The 13,675-nt window shown below is 49.6% G+C and overlaps 1 protein-coding gene across 8 annotated transcripts in view; it reads left to right on the top strand.

The window, feature by feature from the left end:
- PTPRS (protein tyrosine phosphatase receptor type S) overlaps positions 1 to 13,675 on the top strand; it is a 234,154-nt gene that overhangs the window by 172,127 nt on the left and 48,352 nt on the right. For 4 of the 8 annotated variants that reach the window (XM_069086753.1, XM_069086751.1, XM_069086756.1 and 1 more), the window contains exons 11-13: positions 3,967 to 4,272; positions 5,707 to 5,900; positions 6,258 to 6,284. The exons of 2 other annotated variants lie outside the window; for them this stretch is intronic. In XM_069086753.1, coding sequence (XP_068942854.1) covers positions 3,967 to 4,272; positions 5,707 to 5,900; positions 6,258 to 6,284 — 527 coding nt within the window. The remainder of the gene's footprint in view (positions 1 to 3,966; positions 4,273 to 5,706; positions 5,901 to 6,257; positions 6,285 to 13,675) is intronic. 2 more of the 8 variants (XM_069086754.1, XM_069086757.1) reach the window with 1 other exon arrangement.

Consider the following 13,675-nt stretch of genomic DNA (forward strand, 5'->3'; position numbering starts at 1 on the left):
GGTGGGAATTTCAGTCCATAGATGCTCTCTTTCCTGAGTGCTGGTTCTAGGACCCTCCCTAAAGGACTCTCCTCTGTAGGGACGACAGCAGGGGCAGTAGAATGCACACTGGATCAGGAGGTCCAGACACCTGTGTTCCATCCCCAGGTTTGCCACTTCCTAGAGCTGTGAGAAGATCTGGATTCAAATCTAGCATCTGTTCCTTATTGCCTGTGTGACCCTGAGCAAGTCACTTCTCCTATCTAGCCTTAGTTTCTTCCTCCATAAAATGAAGAGACTGAACTAGTCAGCCAAATCTTTGACCCTACAATTTTGAGCAGGCCCTGTCCTTTCTGAGCCCATTTACCCATCAATAAAACAAGGGGAACTGTACAAGATGGTCTCTTAAGTCCCTTTCTCAAATCTCAGATGGTGTCCTATTTTACCGTTTCCAAATTTCTGACTATGACCTTGAGTAAGCCCCTTCCATTCTCTTTCTCTGACCCTCAGTTTCCCCATCTGTAAAACGAGGGGGGCTATGCTAAATGTTCCCTGCCAGCTCTAAAGTCCTATGAAATGCAGACGTGGCTTGTGCATGTCAGGATGCTGACCACCAAGCCCTGATAGGCCCATTCCACATCAGTCACGCAGGTTGGGCTGGGTTGTGAAGGAAACTGGCAACGCCCTGAGCTCCCCCCAGGAAGTAGCTTCAGCCTGCTTGGCACTCGGGGTCCATTTCTGAGCAGCTAACTATTCGTTCTATTCTGTGGGCTCCCCTGGCCTATGGGGGCAGGGCAGGAAGGGAGGAAGGTTCTCCCTTTCTCCTTCCCCTCCTTCCCCCAGTCCCACCCCTGCCTCACCCGTGATTATCAGGAGGAGGCCAGGCCCTGAGCAGAAGGTCCTGCTCTCTGGGTTGGGGGATGAGGCTGAGCCCTCCTGGATCAGAGCGGGTGAGTGAGTGGGTCCAAGGAATGGGCACAGTGAGTCTGAGGACAGGAAGGCCAGGCATGTCACAGTGGGGCTCAGCCCACTTAGGCCCGGATGGCAAGGGTAGGTTGAGGCCAGACCTTCTCTGCAGTGGGTTTCTGAAAAGCAACAACCCTTCACCAGAAATGGGAGGCCCAGGATGACTTGCTCGTCCCCACCGTAGTAAATATACTTCGATGCCCTTGGAGCCAGAAGGGTTGACCTTCTGGCAAGCTAGGTGCTTGTTACCTCTGGCAGGTCCCTTCCTCTCTCTGGGTTTCACCTGCTTCCCTTTGTCAGTTATAGAAGAGTGTAAAACAGATGGTCCCCAAGCTCTCTCCTAACACTGAGTCCTATGACCAAAGCTTGTGGACAGATGATGGGGAGGGGAGCAGCAGAACCCAAGCCCTCCCCTCCACCCAGCACTCCCCAATAGAATCACGATGTCTCAGAGCTCCAAGGGACTTTCTCTGTAACAACATTCACGAGTAGATCATCCAGCTCCCATCCAAATACTCTCACTGAGGGAGAACTCGCTACCAGCTGCCAAAGCAGCTCATTTCACTTTGGGAAGTTTTCACTGTTAGAAAGTTTTCTTTTTCCCCATGTAGACATCGACCAGAATCTGCCTCTCTTCTGCTTCCCCTCGTTGCTCCTAATTCTGCCCTCCAGGGCCAAGAAGAGCGATTTGAATCCCAAGGCCTCTGTCCCTATACTGAACCTTTCCCAGAGAAGCCTTTGCACACTCATCTCTGGGTTTCCCAGTGCCCAGCAGGGGTGGTGAAGCTTGGCCCCAAGCAGGGCTTCGCCTAGCACCATCCGGCCTCTGGAGACCCATCACGAGCTCGGTCTGGCCTCCTAGCTCAGTTTCTGTCCTTCCCTCGTAAGAAAGTCTTTATAAATTAGCAGTTGAAGAGTGGAAGGTACGTACCCACGCTGGGAGTTTTCTGGAAGGCGCTCGTTCTATCTGTCCGTCTTTCTTTCTTTATTACAATTATGATTATTATTATTGCCATTGTCTGTTTTATTATGATTTGGTTTTTTTTTTCCTCTTTTTAGCTCAATCCTTCATTTCCTCAAACACTTTGGTTTGTTTCCATCTGCCACAGTTCCTTGGATTTGTTCTTAAGTTTCTTTGGTTGCTTTTGGTTGGGATTACTAGCCAGGAGTTTGGGGAGATGGAGGAGGAGTCCCAGACTTTTTATTCTAGATAAAGTCTGGGTAAAAAACAAAACCCCCTACTTCTAAAAGTGTCCTTCCAGGCAAGGTAGAAGAAAGCTTCTTTAGTGTCTTGCTTCAGGCAAGACTGGGGCACGTTCTACGTATCTTGCTTCAAGCAGAGCTAGGAAATGGTAGGAGATGTCTTGTTTTAAGGGAGACAGAGAAAGCAGTCTAGGTGTCTTGCCTCCAGGCAAATCTGGAAAGAGATTCAAAGTATCTCACTTAGCTCAAGTCTGGGGCATGTTTCTAAGTTTCCCTTTGGATGCCGCTTAATAAGAGTGGTGCTTCTTGTGAAGCTGGCAAAGGTTTCTAAGTGTTTCAGGTGAGGCTAGGAAAAGGTTCTAGCTGCCTCAAAATATGTAAGAATGGGAAGGAAATCTAGGTATACAGTTCCAGGGAAAACTAGGGAAGAGATCTAGGCATTTTCCTCCTGATAAAACAGGAGTTTCTAAGTCACTTCAAGCAAGGTTGAAGAAGGGTTCTAGATCCTTGCTCTAGACAAGAGTAAAGAAAGGTTTTAAGTGACTTATTCCAAGCAAGACTGGAGAGAGGTATCAGCTGATCCGTTCTAATTGAGTCTGAAAAAAGATTCTAAGTATATTGCTCCAGGGGAAGCTAGGAGAAGTTTAGATGACTTATTTTGTCAAAGTCTGAGAAGAGATCTGGATATATCATTTCAGGCAAGGCAGAGAAAGGGTTTGGGGCATCTAACTCTAGACAAAGCTGAAGAAATAATTCTAGGGTTCTTCATCTGAAGGTAGGAAAGGATTCTAAGTTTCTCACTCTAATTGAGACTAGAGGAGCTTTCTAAGTAACATCCTTAAGGTGATTCTGGGGTTAGAGGTTCCCAACATATCACTCAGTTCCTCAGATGGAAGAAGGGTTCTAGGTATGTCATTCCATATGCCTTCCTCCAGATAAATTTAAAGAAGAGTTTGGGGTGCCTCTTCCCAAGTGGGAAGGGTTCTGGGTATCTTGTTCCAGGCAAGGCTGGGGAAACCAAAATGCCTTCTGTGTTGTTAGGGGAAGTTCTAGGTATTTCACTATATGTGAGCCTTGAGAACAGGTTCTAGGTGTCTCGTTCCAGGGAAGTCCAGGAAGGATAAATATCTGGATATCTTGGTCCAGACAAAACTGAGAAGACTTCTAGGTTTCTCACTTCATGTGAGGAATTGGAAGGGCTCTAGGCATTGTGAGATCAAAGGAAGTTACAGGTGTCTCTCTTCAGGTGAGACTGGGATTGGTGCCCAGGTTTCTCTCTCCAGATGAGGCTAGAGAAGGGTTCTGGGTAATCTTCCTCCATGTGAGGCTCTCAGCATCTCCTTCAAGTTTCCCCCGAAGGCTCCAGTTCTAAGGTGGGAGACAATAGGGTCTTTTTCAGCGACTGTTTTATCTCCACTTTGGGCCACTATTTCTCCAGTCCTTCAGAGGAAGCTGCCTTTCCCAGGCCCTCGGAGCCCAGGACTCAGTGGCCTTCCTCCAGAGGGAGACAAAACTCTTGGCTAGCATCCCCTGGATTGTCTGCCAGATTTCGGTTTGGTTCCCTGGGCAGGGCTGGTCTCATTTCTGACCCTCCACCCAGGGGCCACTCCACTGCATCTGGGCTTTTCATTTCAGAGCTGAGTTTTTTTGTTTTTTTTCCACACACATTTTGTTTCATTTTGGGTTTGTTTTATTTCTGTTTGTTTTGTTATCATCTTCTTTTTTTTTTTTATCTTTCCCATCTTTTGTTTCCCCCTTCCCTTCCCCCTTCCCTCCCTCCCCCCCCTTCCCCCCCCCACATTCCTCCCCCTTCAATAGAACCGTCTGCCCCCCCTCAAGACGTAAAATGTGTCAGCACCAGATCCACGGCCATTCTGGTAAGTTGGCGCCCGCCGCCCGCCGAGAGCCAAAATGGTGACCTAGCGGGCTACAGCGTGCGCTACCGAGCCCTGGACTCTGAGGACCCGCATCCCCGGGAGGTGAAGCAGATCCCCCCCAGCACCACACAGATCCTCCTGGAGTCCCTGGAGAAGTGGACTGAGTACCGCATCACGGCGGTGGCCCACACGGCCGTGGGACCAGGGCCCGAGAGCTCGCCCATCGTCATCCGCACCGACGAAGACGGTAAATATCCCCCGGGGACCCGGGGGGAGGGGGGCCGACCCAGGTGCCCTGAGCCCCCCCCGCCCCTGCTGTCCCTCACAAGACCCAGGTCCAGTGACCAGGGCTGGGGTCAGGGGTTTCCTCCTAGCAGGCTCCTACACACTGCCATAGGGGGAAACAAAAATGTAAGTAATGGGGGATGGAAAGGCCCAGCCAGTTTCTGAAGTCCTAGACTTCCAGAGTGACCCAAAGCTAATTGTCTTCACTCTCCACTCCTCAGTCTCCACTGTCCTCACACCATTATTTGTTATTAAAAAAAATTAAAAATATGATCCAAATTAGCATAACTAACAAGCCAGGTCCCCTCTGTGGGCCCCATTTTTCACCTCCATAAAATGAGGGAGTTGAACTATATGATATTTCACATTACATCTCATATAATCACATAATATTCTGGGGTTCCAGAAAGAATCCTACATTAAGAGTAAGGAGGCCAGGAACAGGCCCCTGCCCTGACACTCTCTGCAGAACTGAGCAGCCCCTTTTCTGTCCTCATTCTGGGCCTCAGTTTCCCAGTCTGTCTGATAATCATGCCTGCCCTGTGTTCCCCCTAGGGTGATGGCACCAAGGAGATCAGGCATGGGGGAAGTATTAGGGTTGGTTTGTTTTTCCCCAAAGGAGCCTGTTCTGTGCAAAGAGGGATGAGCATTCTTGATGCTCACTCCCTGGCATTAGCCTCAATCCGTGCCATCCCCCTCAGAAGGGCTACCCAAGGACAGCTGAGAGGGGTCCCTGATCCTTTCCTGGCCCCATTCACAGCCCCAGAGAGCCACGTAGTAGGAGGAGGGAGAGACCCTCAAGGTCTGTTAAGTCAACTTGTAGGTGTTAGAAACACCAGCTGGAATCTAGGTTTCCCAGTGCTCAGCAGAAAAGTGCATTCAGCCCAGCCTGGGAATGGGACTGTCCTAGAGATACCCTAACTGTGGCGGACTGGGGTACCTTCTGAGAGATGCCGCCCAGGACAGAGCCTCCCTTGTACAGTAGTCTGGATTCTGCCGTCTCCCTCTCAAGTCAGGAGCTGCCCTGTTAGATGCTGGCTGGGGCTCCTCCACCCAGCACCAGGCATGGTCTGGAGTCAGAGGACCCCTGACTGAGGAGCCTCAGTCCTGCCACTGATTCAGCTCCGTGTCTGGCTCCAGAGCCTCGGCCCCTCCATGCGCACAGTGAGCCAGTGACCCTGCCTCATCTCCGGGTCTCTTGCCGGCTCTGACCCGCTTTCCAGAGGGGCGGTGCAGGGTTAGCCTATGCACTCAGGGCCCAGAGCCCCAGCGCAGGTTCAGTGTGGGCACTGGTGGCTCCAGGCTAGCAGGTGGTGGCCAGGGCTCTGACTGGAGTTAACCCTGGGCCCCGCCCCTCCCCTCCCTCCCTCCTTCCCCTGTCTCCCTGTCCCTGCAGTGCCCAGTGCGCCCCCTCGGAAGGTGGAGGTGGAGGTGCTCAACTCCACAGCCATCAGGGTGCTGTGGCGCTCACCTGTGCCCAGTCGGCAGCACGGACAGATCCGAGGCTACCAGGTCCACTACGTCCGCATGGAGAATGGCGAGGCCAAGGGGCTGCCCCAGATCAAAGACGTCATGCTGGCTGATGCCCAGGTTGGTGGGCAGGGCTGGGGAGGGGTGGGCAGGAAGAGCTAGGACAGGACCAGGGCTCGGAGCTACCTGCCGTGTCTGTCCCTGGAGAGACACCCCCAAGCCCACACTGCCTCCATCCTCTTCTGGCCCTTCCAGTGGCTCTGGCTGTTCCCCTCCTCTAGCTAGAATAGATGCACCTTTCTTACAGTCTCTCTGAGACTCCCCCCTCTGCTCTTCCCCTCTCTCCCCGTCTGTCCTTTGCCCTGTCTCTTCCCGGGGTTCTCTGTCTATCTCCCTCCCTTTCCTCTGCTCCTCTGCCCTCTGCCCACCCTGCTTCCTCATGGTCTTACCTTCACTCCTCTCTCCTTCTCTGCCCAGTGGGAAACAGATGATACAGCTGAATACGTGAGTACCACTTCCTCCTGATGCCCGACCCCTGTGCCGTGCCGTGCCGTGCCGTGCTTCATCCCCCTCAAAGCCCATGGCCTCTGCACGCCTCCTTGCACGCCTCCTCCTCCTCCTGCTCTGCCTCCCTCCCACCCCCAGCACCACAGAAGGGCTTCCTCCTGGCCCCCACTCCCAGGGCTTAGACTCCTTAGAGGACAATGTGTTATCTCCCTCCCAGAACCAGGAGAAGTAGGCGCTTGATTGGGGTCAGGAAACCTGGGCTTTGAATCTGGTCTCTTCCCATGCCTATGGCTTGGTCATGTCCCTTCTCCTCTGTTATGGAATGGGAACACCTAGGTTTTAGTTCTGGCTCTGCCTCCCCTCAGCCATGGGAAAGGGACTTGCCTTCTTTCTCTGTAAAATGAGGTGCTTTGACTAGATGGGCACTAAGGACTCTTCTAGTTCTGGTGTTCTGGGTTCTAAGGGTCCTCCCAGGGCTGCCATTCCATGTTCTCAGGGCTCTTCTCAGCTCTGATATTCTGTGTTCTAACAGCTGTCCCAGCTCTGACATTCTGGGTTCTAAGGGCCTTCCTATCTCTGACAGTCTGTTCTAAGGGCCCTCTCAGCCCTGACATTTTATGTTCTAAGGGCTCTCCCAACTTTGACATTCTGTTCTCTAAGGGCCTTCCCAGCTCTGGCACTCTGTATTCTAAGACCCCTCCCAAGCTCTACCATTCCATGTTCTAAGGCCTCTCCCAGCTCTAATATTCTGTGTTCTAAGATTTCTTCCCGCTGTGGCAGTCTACATTCTGTGTTCTAAGGTCCTTCTCAACTCTAACATTCTATGTTCCAAAGGCCCTCCAAGTCCTAACATTTTGTATTCCAAGGCCCCTCCCAGCACTAACATTCTATGTTCTAATGTTCCTTCCAGCTCTGTCATTCTGTGATCTAAGAGCTCTCCCACCTCTGACATTTTCTGTCCTAAGATCTCTCCTCGTTTTAATATTCTCCATTCTAACATTCTCCATTCTAAGGGCCCTCACACCTCTAACAGTTTATGTCCTGTGTTCTAAGGTCCCTGCCAGACCTAACATTCTATGTTCTAAGACCCCTCCTATCTCTGATGTTCTCTGTACTCTGATATTCTCTGTTCTAGGGACCCTCCCACCTCAGACAGTCTTTGTTATGTGTTCTAAGATCCTTGCCAAAACCAACATCCTGTGTTCTAAGGGACCTTCTAGCTCTCACAATCTTTGTTTTGTTTTTCAAAGGCCCTCCCAGCTCTGACATCCTATGTTCTAAGGTCCCTCCCACCTCTGACATCCTGTGTTCTAAGGTCTCTCCCAGCTCAGACATCCTATGTTCTAAGGTCCCTCCCAGCTCAGACATCCTGTGTTCTAAGGTCCCTCCCACCTCTGACATCCTGTGTTCTAAGGTCCCTCCCACCTCTGACATCCTGTGTTCTAAGGTCTCTCCCAGCTCTGACATTCTGTGTTCTAAGGTCTCTCCCAGCTCAGACATCCTGTGTTCTAAGGTCCCTCCCAGCTCTGACATTCTGTGTTCTAAGGTTCCTCCCTATAGTGATAGTCTGAGTTCTGTGTTCTAAGGCCCCTTTTCATTCTGACATTGGAAGACTCGGGGTCTCATGGTCCTAATCCTGTGCTGGGAAGACAGCAAGAGGATGACAATGCCATCTTTGCTTCCGTACTGCTTCCCAGTTTGCAGGGAGCTGTGCCCCACAGCTCTGGAAGAAGGTTCGCTGCCCATGTGAGAGAGGGGATTCTAAGGACCCAGGAGAGGAGGTTACTGTAGACTGGAGCGTTTGTCAAGTGTGTGCGTTGCTGCCACCATTTTACATGTGGGAAGACAGAGGCTCGTGGTCATACAGACAGTCCCAGCCAATATTTGAATGCAGGTTTCCTAATGCTCAGGTCCAGGTACCTTCCACTATGGTGGGAGAGGCTAGGCTCAACACCAAGGATTTCCTCCTTTCGTTGAGGAGATAAGACCCCCCATGCCAGGACTGCTGCAAAAGTAATCTCTGGCAGTGTGTGGTAACACTTTTGTGACACTCACTTGAAGGGAAAGCCAGCGGAATGCACAGTATCTGGGTTCAAATCCAGATCCTGCCATTTATTGCCTGAGTGACCTTGGGCACGTCACTTCTCTTTTTTAACTCAGTGGGTAGAGCACCGAACATGGAATCAGAAAGACCCAAGTTCAAATGCCACCTCAGACACTTAGCTGGTGACTGTGGGCATATCACTTAACCTCTCTCAGCCTCAGTTTCTTCTTCTGTAAAATGGGGATAATAATAGCACCTCCCCAGGGTTGTTGTGAGGATCAAATGAGATGGCATTTGTCGGGCACTTTACAAGTCCTAAAGTACTTTGTAAATGCTGGCAGCTATGACCAGTATCATTAGCTAGGAGATTTCAGTTAGGTACCGGCCTCCATTCTCATTGCCCAGACCTTTGCCAGAAGCCAGGAAAGTGTGATGTGGCCACTTTATCCAGAGAGGCTGCCCAGGTCACTTCCCCAGGCTGTGGGTTTCCAAAATCCCCCAGGATCCGAAATTTAGGGTCACGGGATTTGAAACTGGAAGGCTGCTTGGAGATCATTTGGTACAATGCCTCCCTTCCCCCATCCCCGTCATTTTACAAGTGGAGAAACTGAGGCCTTCTCTACCCCACCCCCCAGCATTCCAGTTGGAGAAGGTGAGCTCTGGAGCAATGAGGTCACTTGGGTAGTGTGTGGCCGAGCTGGGATCTAAGCCCAAGGCTTTCGATTCCCAGCCCAGTGTTCTTACCACAACATCACAATGTCTCATGTCACTCACTGGGGTCAGAAGGCAGAAAGGGCCTTGGAACAGGAGGCAGAAAACCTGGGTTCTAATCCTGGCTGAGCCTACTGACCTCAGAAAAGCTGCTTGCCTTGTCTGGGCCTCAGTCTACCCTCATCTGTAAAATAAACTGTTTGAACCAGATGCTCTCTGAAGTCCTTTGAAGCTCTCTGCCCTGTGAGCCCGTGGCTTCATGCCATCTCCAGCCCTTGCCTCACTCACGGGCCGTCAGAGATCCTATATGGGAAAATGCTTCAGTAATTAGAAAACCTTCTATTCATGGGGGTTCTGTGGAAGGAAGGCCCTTGCACTTGCTGCACTGCAGCATCTCCTCCTGTCAACAAAAGGCTCGAGTCCAGGGACCATCCAGCTCCGACACTGTTCATTGCTTGGTGAACTTAGTATTGGCTCGATCTCATTTCCCCAGAGGGGAAGACCAGATGTCAGGATGTAGGCCCTCAGCAAACACCTTCAGATCTTTGCTGCCTAATTTCTTTTGCCCAAAAGAACCCCACCAGGCTCTTTTTGCCAGGACAGTTTTCCTCCCAGCATTAACTGGTATATCTTTAAAGGTTCCAAGGGATATGGACTGCTCTGGTGGGATAGGAAGAGAGAAGGGAGAGGTGTGGCATGATCAGTAGGCTGGAGAAGGAGGAGACTCTGGGGGGAATCCCTGCTGTGTGTGCTGTTCCCTGTCCTTGATCTCATGCAGCTCCCATCTTCTTTGTTTGCTATAAGCCAGGTGTCCTCAGACTGAGAGAACTGAGGCCAGCTCCAGAAAAATGCAGATGTCCCTAAATGAGAGTGTATGTGGCTTTGTATGTGTGTGTGTGTGTGTGTGTGTGTGTGTGTGTGTCTGTGTCTGTGTCTATGTTATCCAAAAGGGTATATGAATGTGTGCACACTCAGGCTGCTGGAGTCCAAAGGTCCAGGGCTGATTGGGTAATGCCCACCAAAGTCTCTCCTTCAAAGACCAGACTCTTTGTGCATACAGAGAAAACTCAGGAGTAATCTGGAGTAGGAGTGAGAACCCTGGGCTGGGAGTCAGGAACCCTGGAGTTCTAATCCCAATTGTATATTAACCCACTGGGAGACCTCAGGTGAATGATCTCTCCTTTCAGGGCCTCAGTTTCCCCAGTAGTTAAATGGAAGGGTTAGCCCAGTGTTCTCCTTGGGTCCTTCTAACCCTAGTGGTCTGCACTCTTGTAAAACGTGAGAATTTCCCTGGAAACTGGGAAGACTGAGAGGCTGGGGGAAGGCCAGCCAGAGTTCCTGAAGACAGGAGCAGGGGGGTTAGGGGGCTGAATTGGTAACCCAGGCTAGGACAGCACCTCTGAGGCAATTCAATGGGGTGTGTACACCAGCCCAGGGCCTTTTCCACCTGCTCCCCATAGACATGAGGCCATGTACAGACAAGAAGGTGCCTTTGGCTTCTGTTTCCAGATTGTGTGTCTCTGTGTATGAGTGAAGGAACATCTTCATCTTCAGGGGGGTGTTCAGAAGCTATCAGGAGATAGACATGCTTTAGAGAAAGGATTCACGTATGTGACATAGACAGGAATTCATTCACATCTGTTGCTTTGTCAAGCCCTGAGCTGAGGCACACTGTGGGGGACAGAGCAGAGCATAATGGATCCTGGTCCCTGCCTGTGGGGAGGTTGAGAGCATTATAGGGCAGTGGGGAGAAGGCTGGCCTTATGGTCAGGGTCCCTGGCTTAGTGCCTTGGGTCAAATCCCAGGCCATCCTTGGCCCGAAGGAGGTAGGCAGGCAAGAGTTTTAAAGATCCCTTCCCACCCAGACAACCCGTGAGATGTTCTGAGTCTGGTTGGGGCCATATACATAGCTTCAAAACCATGCAGACTGAGAGGAGAATGCTGGAGAGAGAAGAGAATGAAGGAGACAGAGAGAGAGACAGAGAGGGAGAGAGAGAGAGAGACAGAGAGAGAGAGGCAGAGACAGAGAGAGAGAAAGAGAGGGAGACAGAGAGAGAGGCAGAGACAGAAGAGAGAGAGGATAGATAAGAGAAAGAGTGAGAGAGAGAGAACACTGTAGCAAGGCTTCTGAGCCAGCTTAGGCTTGAGAAGAATTAAGTAAACTGAACTGACCTCAGATCACAGGGTCTCATGGCCAGAAGGAAGTCTTCTTAGAAATCAGCTCAGCTGAGGCAGCTAGGTGGTACAGTGAATAGAGCACCTTCCCTGAAGTCAGGAGGACGTGAGTTCAAATCCAGCCTCAGATACTTAACACTGACCTTGGGCAAGTCACTTAACCCCAATTGCCCTCCAAAAAGCAAAAAAAAAAAAAGAAAGAAAGAAAAGAAAAAAAAAAGAAATCAGGTCAGCCAACTCCCTCATTTTGCAGTGATTTTAATGAAGGGTCCAAGAGAGCATGACTTCCTGCGATGCCTTGTTTTATATTTCTCTGGCACACTCATTATTTGTACATTCTAGTTAGTTATTCTAGTTACATACATAACTAGTTATTCTAGTTATGTATCTATATATTCATATCTATGTATATTACACATATATGTGTGTCTACTATATATACACATGTATATATATATATATATACAGATATGTATATATGTGTTTATTGTTATCAGATCGCCTATTTGGGGTTTTCTTGGCAGAGATTTTAGAGTGGTTTGCCATTTCCTTCTACAGCTCATTTTACAGATGAGGAAACTGAGGCAAACAGGGTTAAGTGACTTCCCCAGGGTCACACAGCTAGTAAGTGTCTGAAACCAGATTTGAACTCAGAGAGATGAGTTTTTCTGACTCTAGACCTGGCACTGGGTCACCTAGCTGCCCTCCAAAATAATTACCCATATGTAACACTATATATGGATTTGTATATAGATATGGATAGATAGTATTCTTTAACAAAAATATGTGCCAGTAGCTTATTTCTCTTCCAAATTGTGATCCCCACAAGAACAGAGGCCATGCCTTCCCTGGAATTGGCCTCCCCCTCAGTACTAACCAGAGAAGCTACTTAGTAAGTGTCAGGAGAGAGGTGGGAATCAGGACCTCCTTATGGGTGTCCATGGGCAAGGCATAGCACCTCTTCAAAACTAATAAAATGGCAGCAGTCTAGCCTGGAGTTCCTATTTCATGAGGTTGTAGGAAGACTCAAATGAGGTAATGGATGTAAACCACTTTGTGATTGTAGGCTAGGATTATGGGACTCCCAGATAAGGAAACTCCCTTCCAGTATGGATTGGCACCTATCTGCAATGGATAGCCTTAGTCAGCTGCCCAGAGCATTGAGAGAGGTTAAAGACTCTCCCAGGATCATGGATCCATTGAAGGCAGCTAGTGGGGGTCATTTGTGTTGATGGAGTATGAGAAGCTTTTGTAGTGGGTGTGTGTAAGACAGACAGGTTACCTGAATGGGTGAGGGAGGTTCAGAAGGTATGTGTTTGTAAAAAAGGGATTTGGAAAATCTGTGTGAAAGAAGAACTTAGAGGGTGTGTATGTATGAATCCAGCATCCCAAAGTTGGAAGGGATCTCAGAGGCCAACTAGTCCCACGCCTGCTTGAGCCAGAATAATTCCCTTCTGCCACATAATTGACAAGTGGGGGGTCATCAGCCTTTGTGAGAAGATCTCCAATGAGAATAGACCCATTCTGCTTTGGGATAGCTCTGTCAGGAAATTTCTGCTATTCTCTAGCCCATGCTGGCCTCTTTATGATGTGTACCCATTGCCCCATGTTCTGTCCTCTGGAGCCAAGCAGAACAAAGCCAATCTCTCTTCCACATGATGGCCCTTGAGATTTCTGAAAACAGCCAGAATAGTCTCCCCAGCTTCTCCAAATTGAAACATCACTATTTCCTCCAAATAACCTCCAAAAAACCTTTGGAGGTTATCCTCCAAATGCTCTCCAATCTATCAAAGCATGGCCCCCAGAACCGAGCACAGCCTTCTAGGAGAAAGAAGGCTCTCTGTGGCCAGGCCTGCTTCCTTTTTGTCTTGGTTTCTGCAGTGCCTAACCCTGGGTTTTACATATCAGAGGTGCTCAGGCATTGTCGGTTGAATTGAGTCCGTGGAGTGTGTTGAGGGCAGAGTACAATGGGACCATTGTCTTTCTGGGTCAAGACACCATGCTTCTTTTTACACCTCCTTTGGCTGCCATATCACACTGTTGGCCTATATGGAGCTGGCTGTCCACTAAACTTCTCCTCCCTCCTCCCAGTCTCAGAAGAACTGCTTTCTAACTATGCCCCTCTCACCTTGCATGTGTAAGATTGATTTTTTTTCTTGAACCCAAGTCAAAAACTTTAAATTTCATATCATTAGATTGGACCCAAATTTCTAGTCCATCAAGTTCTTTTGCTAGCTACCCTGATATTATTATCCAGTCCTTTTGCTTACTCTCCTAGCTTTGTGGCATCTACACTTTAATAAGCACATGATCCATATCCTTATCCAAGTCATTGGTCAAAATATAAACAACACAAGGCCAAGAACAGATACCACAGGCAGTGTGCTAGGCACCCCTCTTCAAGCTGATGTTGAACCGTTAATGCCTAATCTTTGGGTCTAGTCACTCAGCCATTTCC

This window comes from Petaurus breviceps, unplaced genomic scaffold (genome assembly GCF_028583685.1).
Source record: "Petaurus breviceps papuanus isolate PSGF00001 unplaced genomic scaffold, PetGlider_PUasm1.0 180, whole genome shotgun sequence".
NCBI lineage: Eukaryota > Metazoa > Chordata > Mammalia > Diprotodontia > Petauridae > Petaurus > Petaurus breviceps.